This window comes from Physella acuta, unplaced genomic scaffold, assembly GCF_028476545.2.
Source record: "Physella acuta isolate Inbredline_101_S28 unplaced genomic scaffold, ASM2847654v3 ptg000595l, whole genome shotgun sequence".
In the NCBI taxonomy this organism is placed as follows: domain Eukaryota; kingdom Metazoa; phylum Mollusca; class Gastropoda; family Physidae; genus Physella; species Physella acuta.
In genome coordinates this window covers 275,154-289,047 of record NW_026732114.1, presented here as the reverse complement: position 1 = coordinate 289,047, position 13,894 = coordinate 275,154, and the positions used below count along the sequence as shown (strand labels likewise).

The 13,894-nt window shown below is 36.4% G+C and overlaps 1 protein-coding gene across 1 annotated transcript; it reads right to left on the bottom strand.

Moving 5' to 3' along the window:
- Positions 1-5,820: 5,820 nt before the first annotated feature.
- Positions 5,821-12,817, bottom strand: LOC131947493 (alpha-(1,3)-fucosyltransferase C-like). Its single transcript, XM_059308712.1, has 4 exons — positions 11,987-12,817; positions 8,747-8,869; positions 6,938-7,020; positions 5,821-6,282 (listed from the first exon to the last, which is right to left on the bottom strand). The coding sequence occupies exons 1-4, from the start codon at positions 12,711-12,713 to the stop codon at positions 5,821-5,823; spliced, it is 1,395 nt and encodes a 464-aa protein (XP_059164695.1). The 5' UTR covers positions 12,714-12,817.
- Between the last annotated feature and the right edge of the window lie 1,077 nt (positions 12,818-13,894).

Sequence of the window (13,894 nt, the reverse complement as noted above, 5' to 3'; positions counted from 1 at the left end):
TCAAGATCAGTGTTTTAAAAGATGGCTATTAGTTGTAAAGCATTAAGTCATATAAAATACCTTATATTAAGGAGTACATTTGTATAAATAGACGTATAATAGTATCCTCTAGACGGCTTAATACCACATTTTCTGAACTTAAAACCCGACACCACATTACCGTAATAAAAAACCCGAAACCGCATTAAAAAAGGAGATTTTATCATACCACTTGTACAACAGTAAAGAGAGGCAGTTTAAGAGCAGTCGTGCAATACATTTTTTTTTAAGTTACGTTTGTAATTCTTACATTCTTAAAATAGAATAGAACCGAGTAGAATAAAAGATTCGCGCACAAACTAATTTCAAAAGGTTTTACTATAATAGAACGGAAAATAGTACTTTATAAAGGAACAATTGCTTACCTTTTGAGAAAATGGACATTGTGTAAAGTACTACTTTTGGTCACCGGAAATCACTTAAAATGTGATTGATTTAACAGAATAAGAACGGATACCTATGTATAAAGTTTGGTCTACTTAACTGAAACGGTACTAAAATTATCGTTGTTTTGCAAACCGGAAAAATAGTAAAGTACCACTTCCGGCTATCGGATATAACTCAAAAATTGAAAGTCATCTAAGTATAAGATTTTATACTTATATATGAAAAGGTACTTACGAAACCGTGTTTACTAAAAGACATACATACATACACACAGACATACAGAGAAAATTTCAAAATTACGTTTTTCTGACTCAGTGATGTGTAAAACGTCTAGATGTTAAAACATTTCGAATTTTTTGTGCACGATGTCAATACTTCCTCTATTCTTCGTGTAAGAGAAAGTAAAAACCAAAGTAGAAACAAGCACACAGCTTTGAAATACACAGTCGCAAAACAAAATGTTTGAAACTTTTCTAATTCACAGCTACACATGTATTAATAATACAGCCTCGTACAGATCAGATCACACAGCTTTGAAATACACAGTCGCAAAACAAAATGTTTGAAACTTTTCTAATTCACAGCTACACATGTATTAATAATACAGCCTCGTACAGATCTCATCACACAGCTTTGAATAAAAAAAAAACTACAGCACATTACGTTTGTCAAGTTGCTTTTGATTTCTTATGCATGACGAAGAATTTGATAAGTTCTGTGATTGTGTGATTAGGCCGTGTGACGCGCCTGGCTTAACTCAAGTAGTCTGTCGGCGGTCTGCAATATATCCGTTTATTTCAATATGGCCACGTGATCTCAGTCCTGTACATCCAAACACCACAGATTTAAAAAATCGATTACTTTATTTACAATAGTAATCGACTTCGTATGTGTTACATGTAAATAAACATCATATGGGTGGTCCATAAATGACGTCACACTCGTAGGGGGGGGGGTTGTAATTGTTTGACAGTGTGTGATGAAGGGGAGGGAGGGGGGGGGGTGTTCAGACCCTCCAAAACACACCCTCCAAGACGCACCCTCCAAGAAGCACCCTCCAAGACGCAGCCTCCAAGATGCACCCTGCCCTGGCTGCGACACTGGCAACACTATCTGATATTATTCTTGCTACTGTAGCTACAATTAAAAACAATATTTGTATGGTTCTGGGATAGGTAGAGTCCAGAATACTGGTCACGTGATGAGCGGGGTCCGAAGCCGTGGGGACGTCACTGTTCTGACGTCACTCTCCTGGTGTCCAGATCAATTGTAACAGGTGGATGTTGAAAGGTTAGAACACCTTGGCCGACAGGTAAATGGGCCCTGAGAAAAATGTTGGCCCATACAAAAAGTTGGCCCAGACATGACAGTTGGTCCTGAGAAAAATGTTGGTATAGATAAAACAGTGGGCCCAGACAAAAAGTTGGCCTAGATAAGAAAGATGGCCCATTTGAGAAAAGTGTCTCGGGCAAAAAAAATGTTGGCCCAGACAAAAATGTTGCCCTGAGAAAAATATTGGCAGAGACAAAAAGTTGGCCCTGAGAAAAATGTTGGCCCAGACAAAAAGTTGGCCCAGACAAAAATGTTGGCCCGGACAAAAAGTTGGCCCAGGAAAAAATGTTGGCCCTGAGAAAAATGTTGGCACAGACAAAAAGTTGGCCCTGAGAAAAATGTTGGCCCAGACAAAAAGTTGGCCCAGACAAAAATGTTGGCCCGGACAAAAAGTTGGCCCAGAAAAAAATGTTGGCCCTGAGAAAAATGTTGGCACAGACAAAAAGTTGGCCCTGAGAAAAATGTTGGCCCAGACAAAAAGTTGGCCCAGACAAAAATGTTGGCCCGGACAAAAAGTTGGCCCAGAAAAAAATGTTGGCCCTGAGAAAAATGTTGGCACAGACAAAACATTCGGCCCAGACAGAAAGTTGGCCTAGATAAGAAAGTTGGCCCATTTGAGAAAAGTGGCTCAGGCAAAAAATAAATGTTGGCCCAGACAAGAACATTGACCCTGACAAAAAAAATTGACCGAGACAAGAAAGTTGCCCCGGACGAAAAGCTAACTTTGACAAGAAAGTTGACCTACATAAGAATAATGGCTTAGACAAGAATGTTGGCCAAGAGAAGAAAGTTGACCCGGAAAAGAAAATTGGACCAGGCAAAAAAAGTTGGTATAGCAAGAAAGTTGGCCCATTTTAGAAAAGTGGCCCAGGCAAAAAAAGGTGACCCAGGCAAAACAGTTGGCCCAGACAAGTTAGTTGGCCCAAACAAGTTAGTTGGCCCAGAAAAGTAAGTTGGCCCAAAACAAGTTAGTTGGCCCAGAATAGTAAGTTGGCCCAAACAAGTTAGTTGGCCCAAACAAGTTAGTTGGCCCAAACAAGTAAGTTGGCCCAAACAAGTAAGTTGGCCCAAACAAGTTAGTTGGCCCAGAAAAGAAAGTTAGCCAGACAATAAAGTAGGCCCTAACTAGCAAATTTCTCAATGTAACGATTACAATATATTCCGAGTCGTATAACTGTTTACAATGTCTGAAAGCGATATTGGTAAGGTCTAAAATCCACAGTTATAATTAGACAAACCAACCTAATTAGGAGATCCGTGATTGCTATCTATATTTAACTAGACTCTTTTTATAAGTTAAGACAATTAACCGTATTTCGCGGAGTTAATTTAATTTGTAAAAAACATGTTAATTTAACCATGTGATTGTCAACTAGTAACGAATTTAAAACGTTGATTTCTCATAAGTTTCTTACTTATATATTTAATAGAAAACATGTCTGTAGGCAATATAATGCGTTAGCAATTGGCAGTCAGTTTCTTCCAGGCATCTCTTCGGGGGGGTGGGGGGGGGGGGGGGGGGAAAGGAGCACCACGCCTTCCCCCCCCCCCCCCCCCCCCCCCCTTAGAACGAAATGGAATTTATATTGAAAATATATTTTTTTAACAGTGTCCGCCCCACCTCGCCCCCGAAAATTTTAGAAAATAAAACTAATTTGCTTTCTTTAATAAAGAGTCTAGGCTCCAAAATGTGTGTACGATATTTCATGAGCGACAAATGTTTTTATTAAAGAAAGCAAATTCTTTTTTTTTTCAGAGCATTTGAATGCTTATTATTTTATAAAGTTTCAAAATAATTTTTTTTTTTAATTTTCCACATTTTAGTAATACGTTCCAAATGAAGCTTACATCCATTTTCTTTACTACCAATTCTTATATGTAAGATTTTATTTAATAAGCAGATACATTTAGTTTCCTTCTAGACGTCAGTAGGCTGCCGTTGGTTAATACGCAAACCGTATAGGTCAGGGGTCGGCAACCTGTGGCTCGCGAGCCGCATGCGGCTCTTTTGATATCAAGATGCGGCTCTCCAGCTCCTTGAACAAATACTAATAATCTTAATAAAAAAATAAAATATTTGAAATAAAAAAAAATGTTTGTGGCTCTTTAAAACCAGGGAAATTTTGAAAATTGTAACTTTTGGCTCTTCTGCTTCAAAAGGTTGCCGACCCCTGGTATAGGATAATTGGAACAACATCACTGTTTCTTTTTTTTTTTTTCTTTGTTTCAATCCCTTTATTCAAAAGGATCCAAAATTAGAATATTCTGTTTTGTTTTCTCCGGCAAAATAATAACGAACTTTAATTATATAAAATAATAAAAATTCAATACTTAAGGGTTTGATTAATACGCATATTCAAGGATTATTTTTGTGATATTATTTATTTATTAATGTTTACATTTTTTCTGATAACAAATCTTTTTGTGTATAATAAAAGTAAAAGTCATAATATCCAAATTAATTTCTTTCCGTTTTTTTTTGTTTATTTGATTTAGAGATTACTCTTTAAGTTGTTTCCCTTAGGTAGTGTTTTACAATTTGATATGGGAGATAACATTTTCCTTTGCAACAAAACATTCAGTCAAAACATACATTATTGCCTGATAAAAGCACTACAGTTACGGTATGTTCACGTAAATTTTTATCGAACAAAATAAGAAAGCTCAAGTCGTATTTCATGGCTGATAATGTACTTTAACTAATACATGTTTCGTTGCTTATTAATGCTTTTCGAGTAATCTTTCAACATTGATACAACCTTTGGACTAGTTTAGCCAGTTACTGATTGATCTAATTTGTTCGATGAAATGTAACTGAGTTCTCAATCTTGTAAGACTTTATAAATAATTCTCAGTAGTTTCAGTGTCACCCCCCCCCCCCTTTTTTTTCTCTTTAAATTTTCCAGTTGGTGTCAACTCGCGACGCTGTGCAGTCTTATCTTGTGCTTGAGAAAGTGGTCTTGTCATACGTATGTTAAAGTGCCTAAGACATTTTATGTTAGATGAAAGCATGTGTCTATAATTTTCGTTGTAGTATCTACTTGAATAAAATTACACAACTATTGAGGTATATTTTGTCCATTCTTATTTTTATCTTGGTTAAGTGTAGCATCCTGCAAATTCCTAGAATAATTAAACCGTTATAGTAGTGTGGAGTAATACTGCACATTATATGTATATGTTTTTAATTGATGTTCTCTTTTATGATTCTGAGACGTGGAGAGTAACATATACTACAAACATCAAACTTCAGATTTTCTATAACGGATGTCTCCGCAGCATATTGAACATCATGTGGCCTGAAAGATTAACATTGCCGAACTATGGAGACAAGCACGGCACGACCCTACTGTCAAAGAAATACGCAAACGCACATTGGTATGGAATGGACTAACCCTGTGTAAATCAAACTATCATCCGCTTCGTCTAGGGACAAAAAAAGAAAGATAGGTAGGACATAACAAACGTGGAAAAATGTCAGCTGTAAGTGAAGCAGAACCAGCCGGAATTTCGTAGGCTAAACTTGGAGGATTCACACAGAACAGAGTACGATGAGGGGGGGGGGGTGTTAGTTGCGTCCCTACACTCGTCAAGAGGTCCACATGAATGATGGTGGTAAAAGCGATGATAATGTATGTAGTTCTAAATACTTTTAGCCAATAAGCAACGGATTTAACGTTGTATATTCCGATTTAACTCTCTGCCTTATGGCTTATTTCTGGCAGCCATTTTATTTTAAACTGTTGGCTTCTGCCATATTTTATGTTAATTGCATATTTTAATTTTTTAAGAATGTTATGATTTACTAAAGGCTGTTTTAAAAATGCATTAAATTTAATTTTGTTCTAGGTTGTATCTAAATTTTTAAAAATACGTTTGCTTTTGTAATAGTGTTGTGTTTATAAAATTAATTTCTTTAAAATATAAGTCTATTTAAAAACAAAATGTTTAGAATTTGAACACGCAAAACGTGTACAAAATAATTCTTTTTAATATTTCTAGAACAAAATATACACAATGTGCTAACAAACTCTCAACATATTACTAAACAAACTTTTTGGGTCACCGGCATTGTCCGGTTAACCATGCATGCATGTCGTACACCTTCGGTTTAATATCCCCAAACAGGGCGTCACACATCAAACACAGCGCACCTTGTGACCCCGTGGGCCTGTACATGTCCTTGACCTTCAGATACCGGGTATAGGTCGCCTCGTCCTGACCTATGACCTTTAGATACATCGCCAGGTCCCTCGCCGTCTGGAACCAGCCCGTGTTGATGAAAGAACCGTTGGGCAGCAGACAGTCATAGTCTGCCCCACCCATGACGACGGGAACCACGTGACGGCCGGGGGTGAACGCGTTGAAGAACTTCTCCGTGACGTAGTCCACACAGACAGAGTTCTCAAATCCCAGGTAAAACTTGTAGGTGTTGAAAATTTTATCCAGGCATCCGGTGTCATTTATGTCAGGGCACACTAGTCTTTTAGCACATGACCCAAAGAATTCCACATCAATGTATTTCTGTTTGAAAGTATTAAAAAAATTTTTTTAAGCGTTTACACACACAAACACACACACACACACACACACACATATATATATATATATATATATATATATATATATATATATATATATATATATATATATATATATATATATATATATATATATATATATATATATATATATATATATATATATATATATATATATATATATATATATATGAATCCTTCTCTCACGTATTTGTTTTATTTACTTCTGAATGAAGCGTATATTGATTATTATTCGCTATGTATTTTATTTTCACATCTATTTGAAAACCGTTGGCCACAATCTGCCATTTTGCGAGAGTTTACGAGTGCAAGTGGTCGATCTAGTTCAAGCATTTTAAAAAATGTTTAGTTTATATAAGTTCTCGACTCCATCCAACTGTCTTTCATATTTGAATTTCTATCTTCAATACCCAGCTACTATTTTAACCGGATACTATTCTAACCGGATACAATATTGTTTTGGCTAGATTTTTTATAATTTTTTCGATTTGGTGTCGCCCGCTAAAAGTTGCCTAAGGGTGCGGACCACACCCTTGCCTGCCCCTTGTGACGATACTGTGTTTACTGAACATTAACAATACAGCTGATAACACAAAATGGTCATGTAGATAACATACTTGCATTTCTTTGACGTATTTGTGTGTGCTACAGTGACTGACAATCCACACGGCTGTTCTGTTTTTCATTTTAAAAATCTCACCTGCCGTTAAAAAAACAAATCTTGTCAATATTCATTCCCATTATACATTTTTTTAAATTAAAACAATATATGAAATAGCAAGTGATATATCATTTCACAATGCCAGTAACGTCGAAATGAGTATAGCGTAAATATAGCAGAAGAATGTATTAAAATGTATGCATGTGTTTATAAACTTTGCTGAATTTTCTTTGGAACGGAGATAACAACGATGCGTAATCATAAATATAACTTACATAGAGCGATAGTAATTCCACCATTTTAACTGTTAAATGGATATTTGTGTCAGTTCTAAAATAAAGTTCAACAGTGTAAATATTTAAACCAGATGATAATTACCCGTTTGCTTTGATTTTTTTTTTAATTTTAAATTTAGTTTGTAAGCATTTAAATAGATGCACGAAAAGTTAGTGTGTTTCGAATGGAAACTCATGAAAACCGCCGCCTTCTTTATTTGTCAGCTAAATATCCATTTTAAAACGGGTATGAGATGTCACATCCTGTCAATGACGTCATTCAATTACATCATGTCAGTCACACCATGTCAATGACATCATTCAATTACATCATGTGAGTTACACCATGTCAATGACATCATTCAATTACATCATGTGAGTTACACCATGTCAATGACATCATTCAATTACATCATTGAGTTACACCATGTCAATGACATCATTATACACAATGTCATTTGCAATCTGTCAGTTAAACCCTGTCCATTACACACTGTCAATTGTACCTGGGAATTACATCCTGTGAATTACATTCTGTGAATTTCACCCTGTGAATTTCATCCCGTCAGTTACACCCTGTCAATTACACCACAGCAATTACAACCTCTCAATTACACCTAATCAACTACATCCTTTTAATTACAACCTGTCAATTACACTTAAAACTACATCCTTTCAATTACAACATGTCCATTATACCTAATCAACTACATCTTTTCAATTACAACCTATCATTTACACCTAATCAACTACCTCCACTTAATTACAACCTGTCTATTACACCTAATCAACTACCTCCATTTAATTACAACCTGTCTATTACACCTAATCAACTACAACCTGTCAATTACACATAATCAATTACAACCTGTCCATAACACATCCACAACGTCCCCTTCCCGATATTCCACTATTCCTTCCTCTGATTAATTTGCCTCTTTGTTTCTTGCAATATAAAATAGTAATGATTTTCTATTAGCTAATTAAATGTGATTTCCATTTTCTGATTCCTTGATAAAAGGGGTTTGCAAGAGCGCGTTCTGACTCCATACCACAACTCCCATGTATTTATTTAATACTTATTATTAACAGGTTCGATGGTATGAATAGAAAAATAAAATACATGAAACAGGCCGAAAGATGTTTGTTATAAAAAATTTAAACATTTTATTTGTTAAACTATCTACTGGTAATAATATTTCTTTAAAAAAAAACCCTTTTTTTATTTTTAAGTAAGGCTTTGTACAATCTAAAATATCCCTTTATTTTTAAATCATATCAATTTTTTATTACTTATCTTTTAACACATCATGAATAATGTAAACAGTTTCTTTTGAAATGCTAAGGTCACAAAAACAGGTAAACAAGTCGAGAAGAGAACTTACCTCGTGTAACCATTATTTTAAAAGCAGAGATCAGTATAATACTATTTTAAATGTAAACATTGCTGATTGCAATGTTCATCAGTGTTAATTACCATAATTACTCACTGTAATTAGGTTTCTGTAAGTGTGGCGTGTACTCAAATCTTAGCTGGTTCACTGGCCAAAAGACATCGGAATCTTGTGTATAGGTGTGGGTCATGTTGAAGGCGTATCTCCATGGGGAAGAGGCTAGAGAGAGGAACGTTGTCTTAGACTTAAAAGCCTAGTCATATATATATATATATATATATATATATATATATATATATATATATATATATATATATATATATATATATATATATATATATATATATACTAAGGCATCATGTTGGAAAAAACGTGTCGCCCTATACGTTACCACCATTTAACAAAAAAATACTTTAGCAAGTGTTTTTATTATATAGTAAAGATAAGAAAAACAAGTTGAAACTTATTTAAGAACAATTTTACAATCTGAGTTAGAATAGTCTGGTTCTAGGCGATATATATATATATATATATATATATATATATATATATATATATATATATATATATATATATATATATATATATATATATATATATATATATTACAAGTTATATGTTTTTCATGAATAGATAATTGAGATAATGAATTTCTTGCAACATACTGAGGTAAATACACGACAAAAGAGCGCCGACATAAGAGCGCAGACAAAAGAGCGCCGACATAAGAGCGCCGACATAAGAGCGCAGACAAAAGAGCGCCGACATAAGAGCGCAGCCAATTAAAAAAACACATGTACGCTAAATGGATATGACATGGTTAACACTTGTTTTAATTAAACAATCGGCGGTACGATAAAACGACGTGTTTATTTATATATTACGAGCCGACCCGCTGCGTATCATACGCCGCTATTTAGTTGTTTTTTTTCTACTTTTCAGTAATTTATAATTTGTGAATTCGACAGTACCAATGCTGCCATTGAAAATATTTGCTTAAAAACACTACCCCCCCCCCCCCCCCCCACGTGAAAGCAGCCTCCTCTTAGTTACCTCCTCTAAGTTTAAAATCGTTTCAATCTAAATTATCTGCCCCTAATAGCCGTCACCAAACCCGTCTCTGCGATTGTAAAATGTAAACAGAGTGAACACCGCTCACCAGATCATGTGGGGGTGGGGTGGGGGTGGTAGTGTTAGTGATAGAGAGGAAGAGAGGAAGAGAGGGGACTGCAAAGGCGCGCTTGCAGCTTGTTTTCTAACTGATCCCAGAAGAGAATTATATATACGAGCCGGCCCGTTGCATAACATACGCCGCTATTTAGTTGTTTCTAATTTTCAGTAATTCATAATTTGTGAATTCGACAGTACCAACGCTGAAACTTAAAATATATCTTTAAAACACTATAAGTAGCTCGTTAAGGACCATAAACCCCCCCCCCTTTCCTCCCCCCCCCCCTACGTTTAAAATCGTTGGCTCTGCTTGTAAACATTTAGAGTGAACACAGCTCACTAAAACCATGTAGGGGTGGGGAGGTAGGGAGCGCGTTTACAGCTTGTTTTCTAGGCGCGTTTGCAGCTTGTTTTCTAGCGGCTCCCAGAAGAGAATTATATATATAGATGTTTAATAGGTTATGAGTGCAGTTTGAAAATATTTCTAACCCAAGTAACATGGAGCAGATCGAATCACAGAAAGGGAAGGTTATTATATTGGTCGAAGGCTACAGATATCGAAAAGACAGAGCAAATGCTGATAGTGCAAATGTTGTTCTGTCATCATCGGGAGGATACTTACATAGGGAGGCGAAGGAGAAATCGTCGAGGTGACCCGCGCTTCGCTCTTGCTATTTGGAATGTCCATAATCGTGTTGCTAAAAATCTACCCCGCGCATTCCAACAAACGGTAGATTGCAATAATCCTTCCGTTTATAAATTGATCAACCAGTTTCGTCTGGAACAAGATCACATCGAAATCAAAATGGAACGTCATCTAGCTGGAGATAATCAACCAGAAGCTTCAAAGAACAAATATGTTCAGCTGAACCGAAGATTGCAGGGGATTGCTTCAACCTATGCTAATGATTCAATGATGGGCTACTATACGAGGTATAGCGCACAACTTAGCAAAATATATGCAACTATAAAGAAACGTTTTATTAATTTAAAATATATTTTCATTTTTGTTACATTTAATTTCAGTTTATATTCTCACTTTAGGCCTAACGTTTAAAATCTTTGTATGTGTTATTAGATTGCGTTTTGAATAATTGGACTTCACGTTGATTATACCAGTTTTTTAGTCAAAGAAACTGAACAATTAGTTTTTTAATAAAACAATAAAGAGTTAACATCAAATGATGCCTTCTGATCTGAGTTAATGTTCTTGTTCCTATTTATTAAATAATTATGGTTTTTTCGATCTTTAGTTTGCGCTCTTTTGTCGGCGCTCTTTTGTCGGGAAATTAGTGCGCTCTTATGTCGGCGCTCTTATGTCGGCGCTCTTTTGTCTGCGCTCTTATGTCGGCGCTCTTTTGTCGTGCGCTCTTTTGACGGGGTGCCGAAATACTGATATAAGATTCTTGACAGTTTTTCTATGTGAGCTATAATATAAGCAATAGATTAATCGATATAGTTAATGACTACTGAGCTTATCTGGACGGCGTGGCCTGGCGGTAGGGAGCTAGCTCTAGAGTCTCAAGTTCGAATCCGGGTTCAAATAAATGGAACGTTCCTGAGTCCACCCAGCCGTGAACAAGGAGGCTGGGCATAGTGTTGGGCACGAACGGGGTTAAGAAGAAGACTGAGCTTATCATATTGTCTAACAGTTCATCTATGTAAGCTCATGTTAGAAGCATTTATCTTTCGAGCTCTGGTCTACTGAAATTAGCTGATTCTTGACAGTGTTTCTGTGTGCGAGCCCATGTTATAAGAATTAGATACTGACAGAAGAGATTATCGGAGTCTTGACAGTTTTTCAGTATGAGTCCCTGTTGTAAGCGTTGGGTTGATCAAGAGAGTTATGGACTACTGAAATTATCCGATTCTTTACAGCCCCTAATGAAAGCATTAGATTAATCGATAGAGATATGGACTACTGAGAATATCAGATTGTCTAACAGTTCATCTATGTAAGCTCCTGTTATAAGCATTTGTCTATTGAGCTCCTCTACTAAAATTATAAGATTCCTGAGAATTTGTGTGAGCCCCTAATGAAATCAATCGTAGAAATAAGGACTAATACGATTATGAGATTCTTGACAGTTTTTCTGTGTAAGCTCAAGACAGAAGCATTAGATTCACCGATAGAGAAATGTATCACTGCGATTATCAGAGACCCACCTTTCTGTAGAGAACTTTTCTGGTAGTGTACTGGCGACTCATGGGCAAACATCACGTAGAGCTGACCCGGCCATCTGACTGGCGGCTTATGCTGGTCCTGTAGTCTAACACCCATCACCATGACAACGTCGGTCTCGTTAGACACGCCACCGTCCTTAAACCGGCACCTACCCACAGCACACCGAGGGCTTGGTGTAAACGATGATTTTAACCAACTTGGCATATTGACTACACTTATTTCGATTAAAGACGAAGATGATTTTTTGTTATTTAAACGAAATAATTCATCTATGTTTAGAATTGTATTATTACATGTAGTATTACTTGATAGATTTATATGGCTTGAGTTTAGAATACAAGGTTTATAATGGAAATCGTGAATTAAATCTCTTCTATTTTGAATACTTGTACGATTAAAAGTAGCAGACACATTATGAACATTGTTGAGATGCATATTGAAACTAGTTGAGTATTTTCGTGAAATAAAATCTTCACCATCTTTGTCTACCATTTCCGATGTTGAGAAATTCACACATATAACAAAGGCAGTGTTTACACATGAAATATCCAAAACTTCTAACAATTTTTCAAATATTGTAATATTTTTAAACACATTTTTCCATCCTTTGAAGTCAATTAAAGAAATATCCACAAAATAGTTCATTAATATAACACTTAACAGCATCAAGAAAACAACTGCCCACAAAATAGATTTCTTGTAGAGCATACTTGCTTTTTTAAACGACTGGTAACTGTTATCTAAACTTCTGGTTTAGTTATTAGTAGTTATCTCCCTTCAACACTTAAACCGGTTCATTCTATGCTAGCAGAGTGGAGAGGGGGGATCATTCAATTGACTGCTTCAACTACTGTCTGGCTACTAGACGATAAGCGTTATCTGAATGTTTGTATGTGTAGCATGACACACCAATGTCGAGCTTAGCCCTTAGTTTGGCTCAGGTGCGGAACTAACAAGCCGCCAAGTTGCGAGGGGGGGGGTGCGGCAACCCATTTAGGGGTCCCACAACCAGAGTTTCTTTTAGGCATCTGTTCGGGGGGATCAAACCCCCCCCCCCCCCCCCCCCCCCCGAAAATTTTTACCGCCCCCCCCCCCCCCCGAACGAAATTAAATTTATATAAGTTATATAGAAAATATATACTTTTAACAGTGTCCGCTCCCCACCCCCCCCCCCGAAGAAAGTCTACCGCCCCCCCAAAAAAAAAATTTCAAGTGCCCCCCCCCCGGAGAAAATAGTCTGGAAGAAACACTGCCCACAACCGACCATAACTAACATTTATTCTTCCGCAAACATTAATCACTTCACAAGCTGTAGTGTATACGATAAGAAAAACTTTTAACGACTTTTAAAGACTCGTTATTCCCCTTAGATAGCCAAATAGGGGGCAGGGAACACGTTCACACAATGACATTATAACTGTTCGACCGGTCCACCAAAGTGTACTGCGGCGGGATGGGGCAGGGGGTGGGGATCAAACGTGGGGTCGAAAATTGTCGTCATATTTATTGACATATTAAAAACATGTTTTTCAAAATTGCATTTTGTTAACCATTGTCTAGCCCAGGCTCTATTTCCCTTGCAATCAAACACACATTGTAGCCAGCTAAATTCTTTGTAAATATGGTGTGGGCTTTTAAAATGTACGGTACTTTTTTGGGTGGCATTGGATAGGGGCTCGAATTTGTGATTTTGGTAGAACTTGTATCCCGTACTATCCCGTATCCTGCATATAATTAAAATGAATATTGTTCTAGTAACTTTAGTTTTTATAAATGTTTACTTGTTTTTGCTTTTACAAGAAATGTGATAGTAAATATGTAGATGTTGAATTATCCCCGTTGAGTGAGTTTTTTTTAATAATTTTGGGAAAAGTAGTAGTGACCATCCT

What these genes read in the sequence shown, in the direction of transcription:
- LOC131947493 (XM_059308712.1), bottom strand. Translation starts at nt 12,713, where the DNA reads ATGCTCTACAAGAAATCTATTTTGTGGGCAGTTGTTTTCTTGATGCTG. An exon ending in GAAAAGTTCTCTACAGAAAG is followed by an intron (nt 8,870 to 11,986) that starts GTGGGTCTCTGA and finishes TCCTCTCTCTAG; the next exon opens with CCTCTTCCCCATGGAGATAC. An exon ending in CTTACAGAAACCTAATTACA is followed by an intron (nt 7,021 to 8,746) that starts GTGAGTAATTAT and finishes TTTTAACGGCAG; the next exon opens with GTGAGATTTTTAAAATGAAA.